General features: G+C 44.1%; 2 protein-coding genes across 3 annotated transcripts in view; one reads left to right on the top strand and one right to left on the bottom strand.

Moving 5' to 3' along the window:
• Positions 1-7,782, top strand: LOC137353527 (probable G-protein coupled receptor 139). Its single transcript, XM_068019898.1, has 2 exons — positions 1-64; positions 6,887-7,782. The coding sequence occupies exons 1-2, from the start codon at positions 1-3 to the stop codon at positions 7,780-7,782; spliced, it is 960 nt and encodes a 319-aa protein (XP_067875999.1).
• Positions 6,843-16,506, bottom strand: part of LOC137353250 (zinc finger protein 566-like) — a 21,850-nt gene continuing 12,186 nt past the window's right edge. Inside the window, exon 5 of one of the 2 annotated variants that reach the window (XR_010969823.1) lies at positions 6,843-7,554. The gene's annotated coding sequence lies outside the window, so the exon portion shown is untranslated. Of the gene's footprint in view, positions 7,555-7,690; positions 7,979-16,506 lie in introns of those variants that run through there. The other variant, XR_010969824.1, reaches the window with a different exon arrangement.

The raw sequence follows: 16,506 nt of genomic DNA on the forward strand, positions 1-16,506 counted from the left end.
ATGACGGGGGAGCTCAACAAGCTCAACAAGAAAAAAGACGAAGCTTTGGAAGAATATCGGGAATGTAGGACCAATCTGAAACGAGGAATTAAGAGGGCTAAAAGGGGTCATGAAATATCTTTAGCAAACAGGGTTAAGGAAAATCCCAAAGCCTTTTATTCATATATAAGGAGTAAGAGGGTAACTAGAGAAAGGATTGGCCCACTCAAGGACAAAGGAGGAAAGTTATGCGTGGAGTCAGAGAAAATGGGTGAGATTCTAAACGAGTACTTTGCATCGGTATTCACTGAGGAGAGGGACATGACGGATGTTGAGGTTAGGGATAGATGTTTGATTACTCTCGGTCAAGTCGGCATAAGGAGGGAGGAAGTGTTGGGTATTCTAAAAGGCATTAAGGTGGACAAGTCCCCAGGTCCGGATGGGATCTATCCCAGGTTACTGTGGGAAGCGAGAGAGGAAATAGCTGGGGCCTTAACAGATATCTTTGCAGCATCCTTAAACACGGGTGAGGTCCCGGAGGACTGGAGAATTGCTAATGTTGTCCCCTTGCTTAAGAAGGGTAGCAGGGATAATCCAGGTAATTATAGACCGGTGAGCCTGACGTCAGTGGGAGGGAAGCTGCTGGAGAAGATACTGCGGGATAGGATCTATTCCCATTTGGAAGAAAATGGGCTTATCAGTGATAGGCAACATGGTTTTATGCAGGGAAGGTCATGTCTTACCAACTTAATAGAATTCTTTGAGGAAGTGACAAAGTTGATTGATGAGGGAAGGGCTGTAGATGTCATATACATGGACTTCAGTAAGGCGTTTGATAAGGTTCCCCATGGTAGGTTGATGGAGAAAGTGAAGTCGCATGGGGTCCAGGGTGTACTAGCTAGATGGATAAAGAACTGGCTGGGCAACAGGAGACAGAGAGTAGCAGTGGAAAGGAGTTTCTCAAAATGGAGACGTGTGATCAGTGGTGCTCCACAGGGATCCGTGCTGGGACCACTGTTGTTTGTGATATACATAAATGATTTGGAGGAAAGTATAGGTGGTCTGATTAGCAAGTTTGCAGATGACACTAAGATTGGTGGAGTAGCATATAGTGAAGGGGACTGTCAGAGAATACAGCAGAATATAGATAGATTGGAGAGTTGGGCAGAGAAATGGCAGATGGAGTTCAATCAGGGCAAATGCGAGGTGATGCATTTTGGAAGATCCAATTCAAGAGTGAACTATACAATAAATGGAAAAGTCCTGGGGAAAATTGATGTACAGAGAGATTTGGGTGTTCAGGTCCATTGTTCCCTGAAGGTGGCAACGCAGGTCAATAGAGTGGTCAAGAAGGCATACGGCATGCTTTCCTTCATCGGACGGGGTATTGAGTACAAGAGTTGGCAGGTCATGTTACAGTTGTATAAGACTTCGGTTCGGCCACATTTGGAATACTGCGTGCAGTTCTGGTCGCCACATTACCAAAAGGATGTAGATGCTTTGGAGAGAGTGCAGAAGCGGTTCACCAGGATGTTGCCTGGTATGGAGGGCGCTAGCTATGACGGGAGGTTGAGTAGATTAGGATTCTTTTCATTAGAAAGACGGAGGTTGAGGGGGGACCTGATTGAGGCGTACAAAATCATGAGAGGTATAGACAGGGTGGATAGCAAGAAGCTTTTTCCCAGAGTGGGGGATTCAATTACTAGGGGTCACGAGTTCAAAGTGCGAGGGGAAAAGTTTAGGGGGGATATGCGTGGAAAGTTCTTTACGCAGAGGGTGGTGAGTGCCTGGAACGCGTTGCCAGTGGAGGTGGTAGACGCGGGCACGATAGCGTCTTTTAAGATGTATCTAGACAGATACATGAATGGGTAGGAAGCAAAGAGATACAGACCCTTAGAAAATAGGCGACAGGTTTAGATAGAGGATCTGGATCGGCGCAGGCTTGCAGGGCAGAAGGGCCTGTTCCTGTGCTGTAATTTTCTTTGTTCTTTGTTCTAACACATCAGTGTAAAAGACAAGGCTGAAGCATTTGCAACCATCTTCAACCAGAAGTGTCAAGTGGATGATCCATCTCGGCCTCCTCCTGAGGTCCCCAGTATCACAGATGCCAGTCTTAAGCCAATTCGATTCACTCCGCGTGATGTCAAGAAACAGTTGAAAACATTGGATACAGTAAAGGCTATGGGCCCTAACAACATCCCAGCTGTAGTAATGAAAACTTATTCTCCAGAACTGGCCGTGCCCCTGGCCAAGCTGTGCCAGTACAGCTACAACACCCAACAATCTACCCAACAATATGGAAAATTGTTTAGGTATGTCCTGTCCACAAAAAAGTAGGACAAATCTAATCCAGCCATTCAGTGTACTGTCAATCATTAGCAAAGTGATGGTAGGTGTCATTGACAGTGCTGTCAAGCAGCACTTACTCAGCAATGACCTGCTCAATGACACTCAGTTTGGGTTCCGCCAGGGCCTCATTACAGCCTTGGTCCAAACATGGACAAAAGAACAGAATTCCAGAGGTGAGAGTGTCTGGCCTTGACAGCAAGGCAGCATTTGACCGATTGTGGTATCAAGAAGCCCTAACAAAACTGAGGTCAATGGGAATCAGGGGCAAAGCTCTCCAATGGTTAGTCATACCTGGCACAAAGGAAGATGATTGTGGCTGTTGGAGGACATCACTGCAGGAGTTTCTCAGGGTCCAAGGTCCGAGGCCCAATCATCTTCAGCTGTTTCATCAATGACCTTCCTTCAATCATAAGGCTAGAAGTGGGGTTGTTTGCTGATGATTGCACTGTGTTCATTACCATTTGAGACTTCTCAGATAGTAATGAACACAGTAATCTGTGCCCGCAGGCAGCAAGACCTGGACGACAGTCTGGCTTGGGCCGGTAAGTAACAAGTAACATTCATGCCACACTAGTGCCAGGCACTGACCATCTGCAACAAGAGAAAATCTAACCATCTCACCTTGACATTCAATGGCATCACCATCGCTGAATCCCCCACTATCAACATCCTGTGGGTTACCATTGACCAGAACCTTAACTGGACCAGCCATATAATTATTATGGCTACAAGAGCAGGTCAGAGGCTGAGAATTCTGTGGTGAGTACCTCACCTCCTGACTCCCCAAAGCCTGTCCACTATCTACAAGGTACAAGTCAGGAGTCTGATGGAATACTCTCCACTTGCATGGATGAGTGCAGCTCCAACAACACTCAAGAAGCGCGGCACCATCCAGGACAAAGCAGCCCACTTGTTTGGCACCCCATCCACCACCTTAAACATTTTCTCCCTCCACCACCGACGCAGTGGCAGCAGTGTGTACCATCTACAAGATGCACTGCAGCAACTCACCAAGGCTCCTTCAAAACCACCTTCCAAACTGGCAACCTCTACCATCTAGAAGAAAAGGGGCAACAGATGCATGGGAACACTGCTATCTGCAAGTTCCCCTCCAAGTCACACACTATCCTGACTTGGAAATATATCACTGCCATTCTTTCACTGTCGCTAGGTCAAAAACCAGCAACTCCCTTCCTAACAGCACCTGCACCACACAGACTGCAACAGTTCAAGAAGGTAGCTTACCATCACCTTCTCAAGAGCAATTAGGAATGTGCAACAAATGCTGGCCTTGCCAGCGTCACTGACATCCCATGAAAGAATAAAACCAATTGTAAGTGGTTTGAGGGACTTCAGGAACATGGAGAGATTAGAGAAGCTGAAATTGTTCTCCTTAGATCAGAGAAAGGAAAAGAATCATAGAAATGTAGGAATTGTTTTAATGGAGTAAATGAAGAGATTTCAACAAGGATCAGTAACCAGAAGGCACAGATTTAAGGTAATTGGCAAAAGAATCAGAGGGACAGAATGTTTTTATGCAGCCTGAAAGGGCGGTGGAGCAGTTTCAATAGTAACTTTCCAAGGGGAATTGGATAAATCCTCGAAGAGAATAGCTGTAAAGCGAATGCAACAGATTAAAACTGCCTTCAGAACATGGAGAAGTTACCACTGCGAAGATGTTAACAGGAAACAGAACGGTCTGGTTGTAAATGGTTGTAATGACAATCTTAGCAACTGCAGTTCAGACATAACGAATACATTCAAATAGATTCGGCTGCATGAGTCAATAAGGGACGATCCCACGTTTAATAAAGAAATCCTACTCTCAGAATCAAACAGGTTGCTTTCGCTGCCTGAACTCAGCACGCCCTTCGGAGCACAGTGAATACCTTGGGACCTCCTATCGATGCCTTGTTAATTGGCGAGTCCCCATGTATCTTGTGCATTCAGGAATATTCTGTTCCATAAACATACAGGGCGGATGATGCAACCTTTCCAGTCTCAGCGGAGTGGGGTACCTCACTGTATAAAGAAGCCCATTGGAGAACAACAGGTCACAGGCACCAGCATCCTTTCTCACATAGAATGTATCAACAATTCATAATTCTCCAAGTCGAATTCATTTACTACGCGGTTATTGCAGTGCTGGGTGTTCTCGGTAAGCGATACCATACGATTGTAAAGCTATTTTAGCCAGTTCTGCCGTCTATTCAGCACCGTGTATCCCTCGCTTTTTCACCGATCCTTCACTCTGACGGTGAAATATCGTTGGATTTCTGACAGGTGCCACGTTACTAGGTGGGAACTTTATTTTTTTTCTCGGATCAGCTGATAAACTTTGATCTAGATTGTACATGTGTGTACAAATACAGGCATCTAGTGAAGGTTTATCCCTGATTTCCTTTGCACTGAGTGTGGGGAATTGTGCATAGTTGAAATAGCTTGGTATGGACAGAATCTGATCAATATTTCATACATATTTGTAATTCAGCGGCCCGCAGTTGACTCCGGATTGGAGGCAATGAGCCTCCACACTGTTTGGGTTTCACTGTATGCAAATGATAAGATATAATGAAACAATTCAATGTTTAAAGCCATGATACCTTTTTTTTCTCTAAGTGCTTTCAAATAATATTTACTTGCGTCCCGAGGTGCTGCAGAAATAGCTCAGCCCTACAACACTAATCGGGATGACTAACTCTCATTGCTGAGAAGTCACCTGGAGGAGGGTTCATTGCTGAGAGTTGAAAGGGGATCTGGTCGGGGTGGATTGGAAACTATGATTGGCAGGTAAACTCACTGAACACAGGGAGGCCTTCAAGGGTTCGAGTACAAAGTAAACACATTCCTCTGAGGGGGAAGGAAGGACTCCCAAAGTTAGAGTTCCCTGGCATTAAAATGAAACAGAAAAGGAAAGCTATTGATAAATACCAGGATCAATATACAGCTGAGAATCAAGCAGAATACAGAAATGTAGAGGAGAACTGATAAAGGGAACCCACGGGCAGAGAATATGAGAAAAAATAGCTCGTGATATAGAAAAAGGTACAGTCTAACATCTTACAAGCATGTAAAGAGTAAAAGGGTTGGCAAAGGAAGGGAGGTAAAGGACATGGTTGAAGTACTGAATGAGTACTTTGTATTTGTAAGGGTGCCATCCTAAACCTTTAGAAAACACTAGTTAAGCTCCTGCTAGTGTACTGTATCCAATTCTGGGCAACAAACTTTAAGAAGGATGTCAAGGCTTCAGAGAGGGCGTTGAGGAGATTTAGGAGAATGGTAACGGGGAGGGCCTTCAGTTGGAGAGACTAAATAAGCTGGAAGTGTTCTCTTTAACGCAGGAATTTAATAGAGGTATTCAAAATCATGAAGGGTTTTGATAGATAAATAAGGAGAAACTGTTTCCAATGACAAGAGGGTCAGTAACCGAGGACACAGATTTAAAGTAATTGGCAGATTAAGTAATTGGCAAAATGAGAAAATTTCTTATGCAGTGAGTTTTTTAAATTATTCACTTATGGGGTGTGGGCGTCACTGACAAGGCCAGCATTTATTGCCCAGTCCTAATTGCCCTTGAGAAAGTGATGGTGAGCCGCCTTCTTGAACTGTTACGGTCCTTGTGGTGTCAGTTCACCCACTGTGCTGTTAGAAAGGGAGACCCAGTGACAGTGAAAGTCAGGATGGTGTATGACTCAGATGGGAACTTGAGAATAGTGGTGTTTCCATGTGTCTGCTGCCCTTGTTCTAGGTGGTAGAGGTTGCGGTTTGGAAGGTGCTATCGTAGGAGCCTTAGCGAGTTGCTGCACTGCATCTTGTAGATGGTACACACAGCTACCACTGTGCAATAGTGGTGAATGCTTAAGTTGGCGATTGGGGTCCCAATCAGTGGGCTGTTTTGGCCTGGATGGTGTCAAATTTCTTGAGTGTTGTTGGAGTTGCACTCATCCAGTCACATGGAAGTATTCAATCACACTCCTGACTTGTGCCTTGTAGATGGTTGGCAGGCTTTTGGGACTCAGGAGGTGCAAATACCCAGCCTCTGACATGCTCTTGGATTTCTGTGGCTGGTCCAGTTAAGTTTCTGGTCAATGGTAACCCCAAGATGTTGATGGTGGGGATTTAGCAATGGTAATGCTGTTGAATATCAAGGGGAGATTTTCTTTTGTTGGAAATGATCATTGCCTGGTACTTGTGTGGCACAAATGTTAATGATTGTGTTGACCTGTCGTTATGATCTGGAATCCACCACCTGAAAGGGTGATGGAAGCAGAGACAATAATAATTTTGAAAAGGGAATTGGATAAATACTTGAAGTAAAGAATGCACAGGGCTATGGGGAAAAAGCTGGACAGTGGCACTAATTGGAACTCTTTCAAAGAGCCAGTAGAGGCATGAGGGGCTAAATTGCCTCCTGTGTTATTTCATTCTATGAAATAATGATTCTAGATAGAGGGACAAGTTTCTTTTGCTGGATATAATACACTTCAACTGTCAGAGAAATACATCATTAACACTTTTGTTTTATTTTCGGATAGTTTCATTGCATTTTTCCTTACAGCTAACACGGTGGCGATTGTAATCTTGTGCCGAGGAAAGTGTGATCTCTCCAAATGCATCACTCACTACCTGGTGGGAATGGCAGTAGCAGACCTCCTGGTCGTTATCTCCGATGTGATATTGTTTAGGATCTGTTACTATTATTCCAGTTCTTTTCTGGATTCCACTCCTGTTTGTTGCCTCAATGAATTCCTGCGTTATGGAGCCACGACTGTTTCTGTATGGTTAACGGTCGCATTCACCTTTGATCGGTTTGTAATTATATGCTGGCAAAGTCTGAAAAACAAATATTGCACTGAAAGAACGGCAGCTGTGGTTATCAGCACAGTGACTGTGTTGGGCTGTTTCGAGTGTGTCCCCTGGTACTTTAGGTATGAACCTCGTTTTGTTATTAATAACATATCTTGGCGATGCAGCACTGCACTAAACTTGTACATTTCCCCTTCTTGGACCATGTTCGAGCTGTTTCACCGCATTTTGGTTCCTTGTGTTCCCTTTGTTCTGATTTTGCTGCTCAATTCATTTACCGTCAGATACATTTTACAGGCCAGTAGAATTCGCAGGGGTCTCCGGAGCCACAGCAATGAAGAAAATAACAAGGATCCAGAGATGGAGAGCCGAAGGAAGTCAATGATTTTACTCTTCACCATATCGGGCAGCTTTATACTGCTGTGGATGACAGATGTGGCGTTTTATATGTATCAGCGAATTAGCAACATTAAATACTACACTGCAAATGATCCAGCCTATATTGTGGCTTCTTCAGGAGCAATGCTTCAGCTCCTCAGCTCCTGCACCAATACCTGTATTTATGCAGTGACTCAGACCAAGTTCAGAAAGGAGCTGAAGAGTGCAGTGACATACCCATTCAATATATTTGTTAAATTAATGAGATAAGCTACTGAAGCTGTTTCAGAATCAGAGATCCATTTCCTATCCTTTCCCACACATACACTCCATTGGTTCTGAATGGGAAACGTGACTCTGAGCATTAAGTCTTAGCAAAGGTCACAGTATCAGGTAAAACAGATATGAATAAAACCCGCACATGACTGAGATAAAGTGGACTGTTCATTTCATTGTCAATATATTTCTATAAAGGAAACAAAAAAACAAATGGACAAAGTCACTGATTCCAGAATAAAACATAAAACAGTGGCAGATGTCACCACAAGTCAAACCAAGTCCATCCTGTCTGAACACCGCTCTTAGCCTGAGTTATTTATCAGAGGGAAGTTAGCCACTTTAATGACTCAGTGTTGTGGTTTAGCCTTGGAATGGATTGGTTTTTAGTTGGCTCCTGTATTCAGCAGCCTCACTTTTCCCCCCTCTCTCTCATTGTTTGCCTCTTGTTGGCCTATTAGACAACATTCATGTCTGTAACTGAGTAAAATGCATTTTTAACACTGCATCCTGGATGGCCAGGGAGCTGCAACTTTACATCACACAGGGTTTCTTTATAGTCAGCGGAACCAGAGGTTGCAAACATGGATTGGATCTGCACATATTAAAATAAATTGATGATGAGATGGCAGTGGTAATATTCAGTATTTCTTAAAGCGTTTAGAAAAGGCAATAGTGCCAGGGGGCTGGCTGCCAGCTAAAGTGATTCCTATATTTAAAATGAGAGATGGAACAAGGCCAGGAAATATAGACTAATTAACTTAACACTGCTGGTAGGAAAGATAATGACATCTTTACTCAGATGTAAAAGAGATCGAGAAATGGAAAATATGACAAAGAGTAGCCAGCATGGAATCCAAAACAGAAGCTCATGGTTGATCAAGCTGACTGGATTCTTGGAAGTAACAGAAAGAGTAGACAAAGGTAATGTAATCGATGTAATATATTTGGATTTTTCAAAAAGCTATCAATAAGGTACCACATCGTAGACTCATAACTAAAGTCCAGAGCATGTGGAGATAGGGGACAAGTAGCAAGTTGGCTACAAAACAGAAAACAGGTTGTAGATGTTAAGCGCCACTATTAAAACTGGGAAAAGGTGGGAAATGGTGTTACACAAGGATCGGTGCGGGAAGCACACTGTTTGCCATTTACATTAATGATTAGGACTTGGAAATCGGAAGTACAATTTCAAAATTTGCAAGTGACACCAAATTGCGGGGGCGGCATTGTTAATACTGCCGAAAAAGGAAACAAATTCCAAGACCAATAAACTTGAAGAATGTTTGTCTAATATGTAAATGAATTTTAATATAGATAAGTGCGAGGTGGTGCATTTTGATAGGAAGAATAAGGAAGCCACATACTCCTTTGAAAGTAAATTTCTAAACGGGCTGGTGGAGCAAAGGGATCTGGGGTACAGATCACTAAAAGTAGTGACACAGGTCAATAGGAACATAGGAACAGGACGAGGCCATTTAACTCCACAGACCTGTTCTCTCACTCAGTGTGATCATGGCTGATCTGTGAGTAATCTCCATATATTCACCTTTGTCCCATATCCTTTAATACCTTTAGCGAACAAAGCTCTACCAATCTCAGTTTTAAAATTAACAATTGATCTAGCATCCATTGCTGTTTGTGGAAGAGAGTTCCAAACTTCCATCACTCTTTGCATGAAGAAGTTTTTCCTAATTTCACCCCTGAAAGATCTGGCTGTAAATTTTTGATGATTTCCCCTAGCCCTAGATTCCTCAACTAGCAAAAATAGTTTCTCTCTATTTACTCTATCTGTTTCCCTGAAGATCTTGAAAAATTCAATCAAATCCCCTCAACCTTCTAAATTCCAGGGAATACAGCCCTACTTTGTTTAACTTCTCCTTCTAGCTTAACTCTTGGAGTCCTGGAATCATTCTAGAAAATCTACACTGCACTCCCTCCAAGGCCAATATAACATTCCTAAGATGTGGTGCTTAGAACTGCTCAAAGTGCTCCAAGTGTGGTCTAACCAGGGCTTTGTAGAGCTAAAGCACGACTTCTACCCCCTTGTATCTATCCCTCCAAATATAAAGGCCATTAGCCTTTTTGATTATTTTTTGCACCTGCTCATGACATTTTAACGATCTATATACCTGGACCTCCAATGTTTCTAGTTTTTCACCATTTAGAAAATATCCTGTTCAGTCCTTTTTAGGTCCAAAGTGCATGACCTCACATTCTCCTACATTGAAATCTATTTGCCACGGTTTAGCCCATTCACTTAATCTATTAATATTGCTTTGTAATTTTATTCTTCTTGTGACATTGCTTACAATGCCGACTATCTTTGTGCCACTGGTAAATTTGGATAGGTGGCTTTCTATCCCATTGTCTAAGTTGTTAATGAACTCAGTGAATATTGAAGCCCAACACAGATCATTGCACGCACCACTAGGCATATCCTGCCAATACATGTATCTGACAATTATCCCTACTCTTTCTCCTTCTGCTCAGCCAATTTTCCAAGGTCAATAATTTGCCTTCAATTCCATGAGTTTCAACTTTGCCCAACACTCTCTTATGGGGACTTTATCAAATGCCTTCTGGAAGTCCATAGAAATAACATCCATCGACATTCCCTTGTCCACTACTTTAGTCACCTCATTAAAAAATTCTACCAGATTCATCAGGCATTATCTATCTACCCTTTACAAACCCATGCTGGCTCTCCCTAATTAGCTGAAAATGTTCAAGGTAGTCAGTCAATCAAACTTAATTATAGACTCCAGTAATTTTCTGACTAACTGGTCAATAATTCCCTGGTTTCCCGCTGTCACCTTTCTTAAACGGCAGAGTGACATGTGCAATTTTTCAATCGAAAGGAATGGTTCCCAAATCGAGAGAACTTTTTTGGAAGATTCTAGTTAGGGCACCTGTTCTGACCTACTTCTTTTAAAACCCTGGGATGGAAACCATCCGATCCTGGGATTTGTTGCTCTTCAGTGCCATTAATTTCTCCATTATTGTTATTTTGCTTATGTTAATTTTGTTGAAACATACAGAGAAAATAGGAGCAGGAGTAGGCCATTCGGCCCTTCGAGCCTGCTCCGCCATTCATTATGATCATGGCTGATCATCCAACTCAGTAGCCTGTTCCCGCTTTCCCCCCACATCCTTTGATCCCTTTAAACCCAAGAGCTATATCTAACTCCTTCTTGAAAACATACAATGTTTTGGCTCCACCTGCTTTCTGTGGTCGCGAATTCCACAGGTTCACCATTCTCTGGGTGAAGAAATTTCTGCTCATCTCAGTCCTGAAAGGTTTACCCCATATCCTGAGACTCTGACCCCTGGTTCTGGACTCCTCCACCATCGGGAACATCCTTCCTGCATCTACCCTGTCAAGTCCTGTTAGAATTGCATAGATTTCTATGAGATCCCCCCTCACTCTTCTGAACTCCAGCGAATATAATCCTAACCAATTCAATCTCTCCTCATACGTCAGTCCCGCCATCCCAGGAATCAGTCTGATAAACCTTCGCTGCACTCCCTCTAAAGCAAGAACATCCTTCCTCAGATAAGGAGACCAAAACTGCACACAATAATCCAGGTGTGGCCTCACCAAGGCCCTGTATAATTGCAGCAAGACATCCCTGCTCCTGTACTCGAATCCTCTCACTATGAAGGCCAACATACCATTTGCCTTTTTTACCGCCTGTTGCACCTGCATGCTTACCTTCAGCGACTGGTGAACGAGAACACCCAGGTCTTGCTGCATATTCCCCTCTCTCAGTTTATAGCCATTCAGATAATAATCTGCCTTCCTGTTTTTGCTACCAAAGTGGATCACCTCACATTTATCCACATTATACTGCATTTGCCATGTATTTGCCCACTCACTCAACTTGTCCAAATCACCCTGAAGCCTCTCTGCATCCTCCTCACAACTCACCCTCCAACCCAGTTTTGTCTCATCTGAAAATCTGGAAATATTACATTTAGTTCCCTCATCTAAATCATTAATGTATATTGTGAATAGCTGGGGTCCTAGCACTGATCCCTGCGGTACCCCACTAGTCACTGCCTGCCATTCGGAAAGAGACACATTTATCCCTATTCTTTGTTTCCTGTCTGCCAACCAATTTTCTATCCATCGCAATACATTACTTCCAATCCCATGCGCTTTAATTTTACATGCTAATCTCTTATGTGGGACTTTGTTGAAAGTCTTCTGAAAGTCCAAATAAACCACATCCATTGGCTCCCCCTCATCAACTCTACTAGTTACATCCTCGAAGAATTCTAGTAGATTTGTCTACCACTGTTCTCTAAGTGCTCTGCTATAAAATCTTTGATAATGGACTCTAGAATTTTCCCCACTACCGGCGTCAGGCTGACTGGTCTACAATTCCCTGCTTTCTCTCTACCTCCCTTTTTAAATAGTGGGGTTACATTAGCTACCCGCCAATCTGTAGGAACTGTTCCAGAGTCTATAGAATCTTGGTAGATGACAAGCAATGCATCCACTATTTCTAGGGCCACTTCCTTAAGTACTCTGGGATGCAGACCATCAGGCCCTAGGGATTTATCGGCCTTCAATCCCATCAATTTCCCCAACACCATTTCTCTACTGATACTGATTTCCTTCAGTTCCTCCCTCTCACTAAGCCCTGTGTTCCCCAACATTTCCAGTATGATATTTGTGTCCTCCTTTGTGAAGACAGAACCAAAGTATGCATTTAGTTGGTCAGCCATTTCTTTGTTCCCCATAATAAGTTCCCCTGTTTCTGACTGTAAGGGACCTACATTTGTCTTCACCTATCTTTTTCTCTTCACATACCTATAGAAACTTTTACAGTCAGTTTTTATGTTCCCCGCAAGCTTGCTTTCATACTCTATTTTCCCCTTCTTAATCAATCCCTTGGTCCTCCTTTGCTGAATTTTAAACTGCTCCCAATCCTCAGGTCTGTTGTTTTTTCTGGCAAATCTATATGCCTCTTCCTTGGATCTGATGCTATCTCTAATTTCCCTTGTAAGCCTCGAGTCCCTGTCACTGATTCAATAATAGTTTCCTTGGGATGTCTGGCATGCTGACTTCTTCACCTATTGTAAATACTGCTGCATATTAATTATACAGCATCTTCTGTTCCATCCCGCCCCACTGCTGGTGCCAGTATCCCTGACTCTTTGAAGTATCATATCACAGCTATTATTGAAATGCAGCTTAAAGTAAGGCAGGAATGGCAGCTCAACATTCCTGGTTACAGGGTTTTCAGATGGGATGGAGAGGGGGATAAATAAGGAAAGGGGGGGTTACAGTATTGGTCAAAGAAACAATCACAGCTGTGAAGAGGGATAATATGCTACAATGAGCATCAAATGAGGCCATATGGGGGGCTGGGAGTATACCATATACTGGGACACTGCTGCGATATACAATAGAACCTGAAACAGAGGGAGATAGAAGAGCAAATATGTAGGCAAACTGCCAAGAAGTGTAGAGACAAACTGCAGGGGAAGGGGATTTCAACTACCCTAACATTAACTGGGATAAATTCAGTGCTGGTCGGTCCCTTCAACATTAACAATTTGAGCATCAAGAGCTAATAGCTAAGGGAGTAAACCCAACAAAATCCGGAATGGAGTCCCATTTGGCGATGGGTGTTGCCCTCAATTTAGCATCTTCCAGAAACTCCTGCAACTGAATAGGCCCCAGACATATTGGCTTTCGTTATTCCTCTGGATACCAGCCTACGAGGTCGAGAGGGGGGTATAGATGTTAGGCAAGTCTGCACCTCCTAAAACCAGGCCTAGGCTACACAGCAAACAAAGAAAGGTAACCTTTCAGCTTGGAAACTGGCATGTGAGGACTATGTGTCCTGGAATGAATGACCCAGACTGCACAGCTAGTGGACGCAAGACAGCCCTGCTTGACCGTGAGCTACACAAGCTTGGTGTCAAAATTGCTGCTCCACGAGAAACCAGATTAGCCGACACAGGCTCTATTCAAGAGGTTAATTACACCTTCTACTGGCATGGAAAGAGTGCTGATCACCATGAGCATGGTGTAGGCTTCGCAGTGAGTAACTGGCTGACACAGTCAATTGAGCCACCAATAGCAACCTCGAGTGCTTCATGTCCCTGTGGTTATCATCTGATGGAGGCACAGTCAACATCATATGCGTCTACGCACCAACTCTGAAGGCCAGCATCTCAGATAAAGAGCATTTCTAAGACTCCCGAGGTGGCGTTCTGAGGAACATCCTAAATGACGAGAGGCTAATCATCCTGGGTGATTTCAATGCAGGCGTTGGGGTAAACAGTGATTCATGGCCAATGTGCCTCGGTCGTCATTGGGTGGGCAAGATCAACAATAACAGATGATGTCTTCTTGAGATCTGTGCCCTGAATGAACTCTGTATTACCAACACCTTCTTCCAGGGCAGACGTTGCCACAAGGTATCATGGCATCTCCCAAGGTCTGGACATTGACACCAACTAGACCTAGTCATCACAAGGAGGCACGATCTGCCCAGTGTTCTTCACGCCCGCACCGACCACAGCGCAGATTGTGACACTGGCCACTCTCTTAGCAGCAGAGTGAAGGTGCATCACCGAACGTTCTACAGTTCCAAACATGACGGCCCACCACACATCAACATCCCTGCATAAGTAATGATGCCAAATACCAGCATTTCGCACTGTCGCTGGAACGCTTGCTACCCACCAAAGCTTTAATAGGAAGCACTGATACGGTATTGATGAAGCTTGCAAATCACGGAGCTCAATCATCTATGAAGCAGCAGAAGCATCATTTAGTAAAGGCGGAATCCACAAGAAGGGCTGGTTTGAGACCTACTCAGCTGAGATTATGTTGGTCATTGATGCTAAAAACAAAGTCTACATGATGTAGAACAATAAACCCAACAACTAAAACACTGCACGAACTGAAAGTAGCCAAGTCAGCTGTGCAAAGGAGAGGGAGAAACCGTGCAAACAAACTTATGTGAAGAAATCTAAACTGCCTGTGACAAAGGAAATCTACAATCTATGTACGAAGGGATCAAGAGGGCGTTTGGCCCTGCCATCACCAAAGTTGCTGCCCTGAAGTCGGCAGATGGTGACGTACTCGCTGACAGAAGTAAACAGATGTTCCGCTGGGCTGAACACTACTGTGAGCTGTACTCCTGTGAGTCGAACATCCACTAGTCTGCGCTCGACACTCTCCCGCAACTTCCAGTCATGAATAAGTTAGATGACGAACCCTCACCACTGGAGCTCAAGAGGCCATACACCGCCTAGCGAGTAGAAGGGCGCTCAGCAAGGATGGAATCCCAGCCGAACCACTCCAGCATGGAAAGTCCCATCTATTGCCACCTTCTCCTTCTCTGCTGGAAAGTAGGCTCTGTTCCACAGGAGATATGTGACGCCAAAATCATCACACTATACAAAAACAAAGGCGGCAGAGGAGACTGCCAGAATTACAGGGGCATCTCACTCTTTAGCATCACGGGGAAGGCTTTTGCCAGGGTCATACCAAAAAGACTCCATGTACTTGCAGACCGAGTGCCTGAAAGCACAGTGCAGTTTCCGTGCCAGCAAATATACTGCGGACATGATCTTCTCCATTCGCCAGCTACAGGAGAAGTGGAGGGAACAGAACCTTACTTTTGTAATTCTCACTAAGGCATTCGACACAGTCAGCAGAGCAGGGCTCTGCAAGATTTTGGAAAACATTGGTTGTCCACCGAAGCTCCTCGGTCTCATCCGCTCCTTCAATGACAACACACACTGCACTGCACAGTTTGATGGCTTCACTTCTGACAGTTTCAGAGTGAAGAATGGAGTGAAACAGTGTTATGTCCTGGTCCCCACTCTGTTTGGCATCTTCTTCTCTGTGCTGCTGACCTTTGCCTTCGCTGCAGTTATGGAAGGAGTCTACTTGCACACTAGGTCAGATGGCAAGCTCTACAATCTATCAATCTATAAGTGAAATCAAAAACACATTGCGTTCTGATCAGAGAACTCCTCTTTGCTGATGATGCTGTGCTAGTCGCTCACACAGAAACTCAGCTACAAAGACTCATGGATTGTCTCTCCAGTGCCTGTTCTCCTTGACTATAAGCATCAGGAAAACTGTGGTCATGGGACAAGGTGTTGCATCTCTGCCTCTGATCGCGTTAAATAACACCCACTGGAAGTGGTTAGCAAATTCTGCTACCTTGGTTCCACAGGGTCAGACAATCTGTACATTGATGCAGAGCTCAATACACGCATTGGGAAAGCAGCTACCAACTTTGGAATAACACCAAGCTGATCCTTAGGACCAAGTTGATGGTTTATAAGGCCTATGTTCTCAGCACCTTGCTGTATGGCTGTGAAACATGGGCAACGTGCAGCTACCAGGAAAAGCAGCTCAATAATTACCATCTTTGCTGTCTGCAGTGCATTATGGGCATATCCCAGCAGGACAACATTACAAATGCGAAATCCTCTCAAAGGCAGAGCTCCCAAGTGTGTTGGCACTGATCAAACAGAGGCGGCTTTGGTGGATCAGACACGTCCGCAGGATGGAAGACAGTCACAGACCTTCTGTCTGGTGAGGTAGCCAGGGCCAGACAACCAGTGGGGTCCCCAAAGCTCTGCTTCAAGGATGCTTTCAAGCGTGACATGAAGGCCCTGGGAGTCACTCACGAGAGAAAGAGGGAAATAGCGACACATCCTGTGGACTGCTGTGCA

Source organism: Heterodontus francisci, chromosome 41 (genome assembly GCF_036365525.1).
Source record: "Heterodontus francisci isolate sHetFra1 chromosome 41, sHetFra1.hap1, whole genome shotgun sequence".
Classification (NCBI taxonomy): Eukaryota; Metazoa; Chordata; class Chondrichthyes; order Heterodontiformes; family Heterodontidae; genus Heterodontus; species Heterodontus francisci.

Bases quoted from the DNA above. Each gene is read 5' to 3' on its own strand.
- LOC137353527 (XM_068019898.1), top strand. From the start codon at position 1: ATGACGGGGGAGCTCAACAAGCTCAACAAGAAAAAAGACGAAGCTTTG. The intron at 65-6,886 runs GTAGGACCAATC...TTTTCCTTACAG, and splicing joins TTTGGAAGAATATCGGGAAT to CTAACACGGTGGCGATTGTA.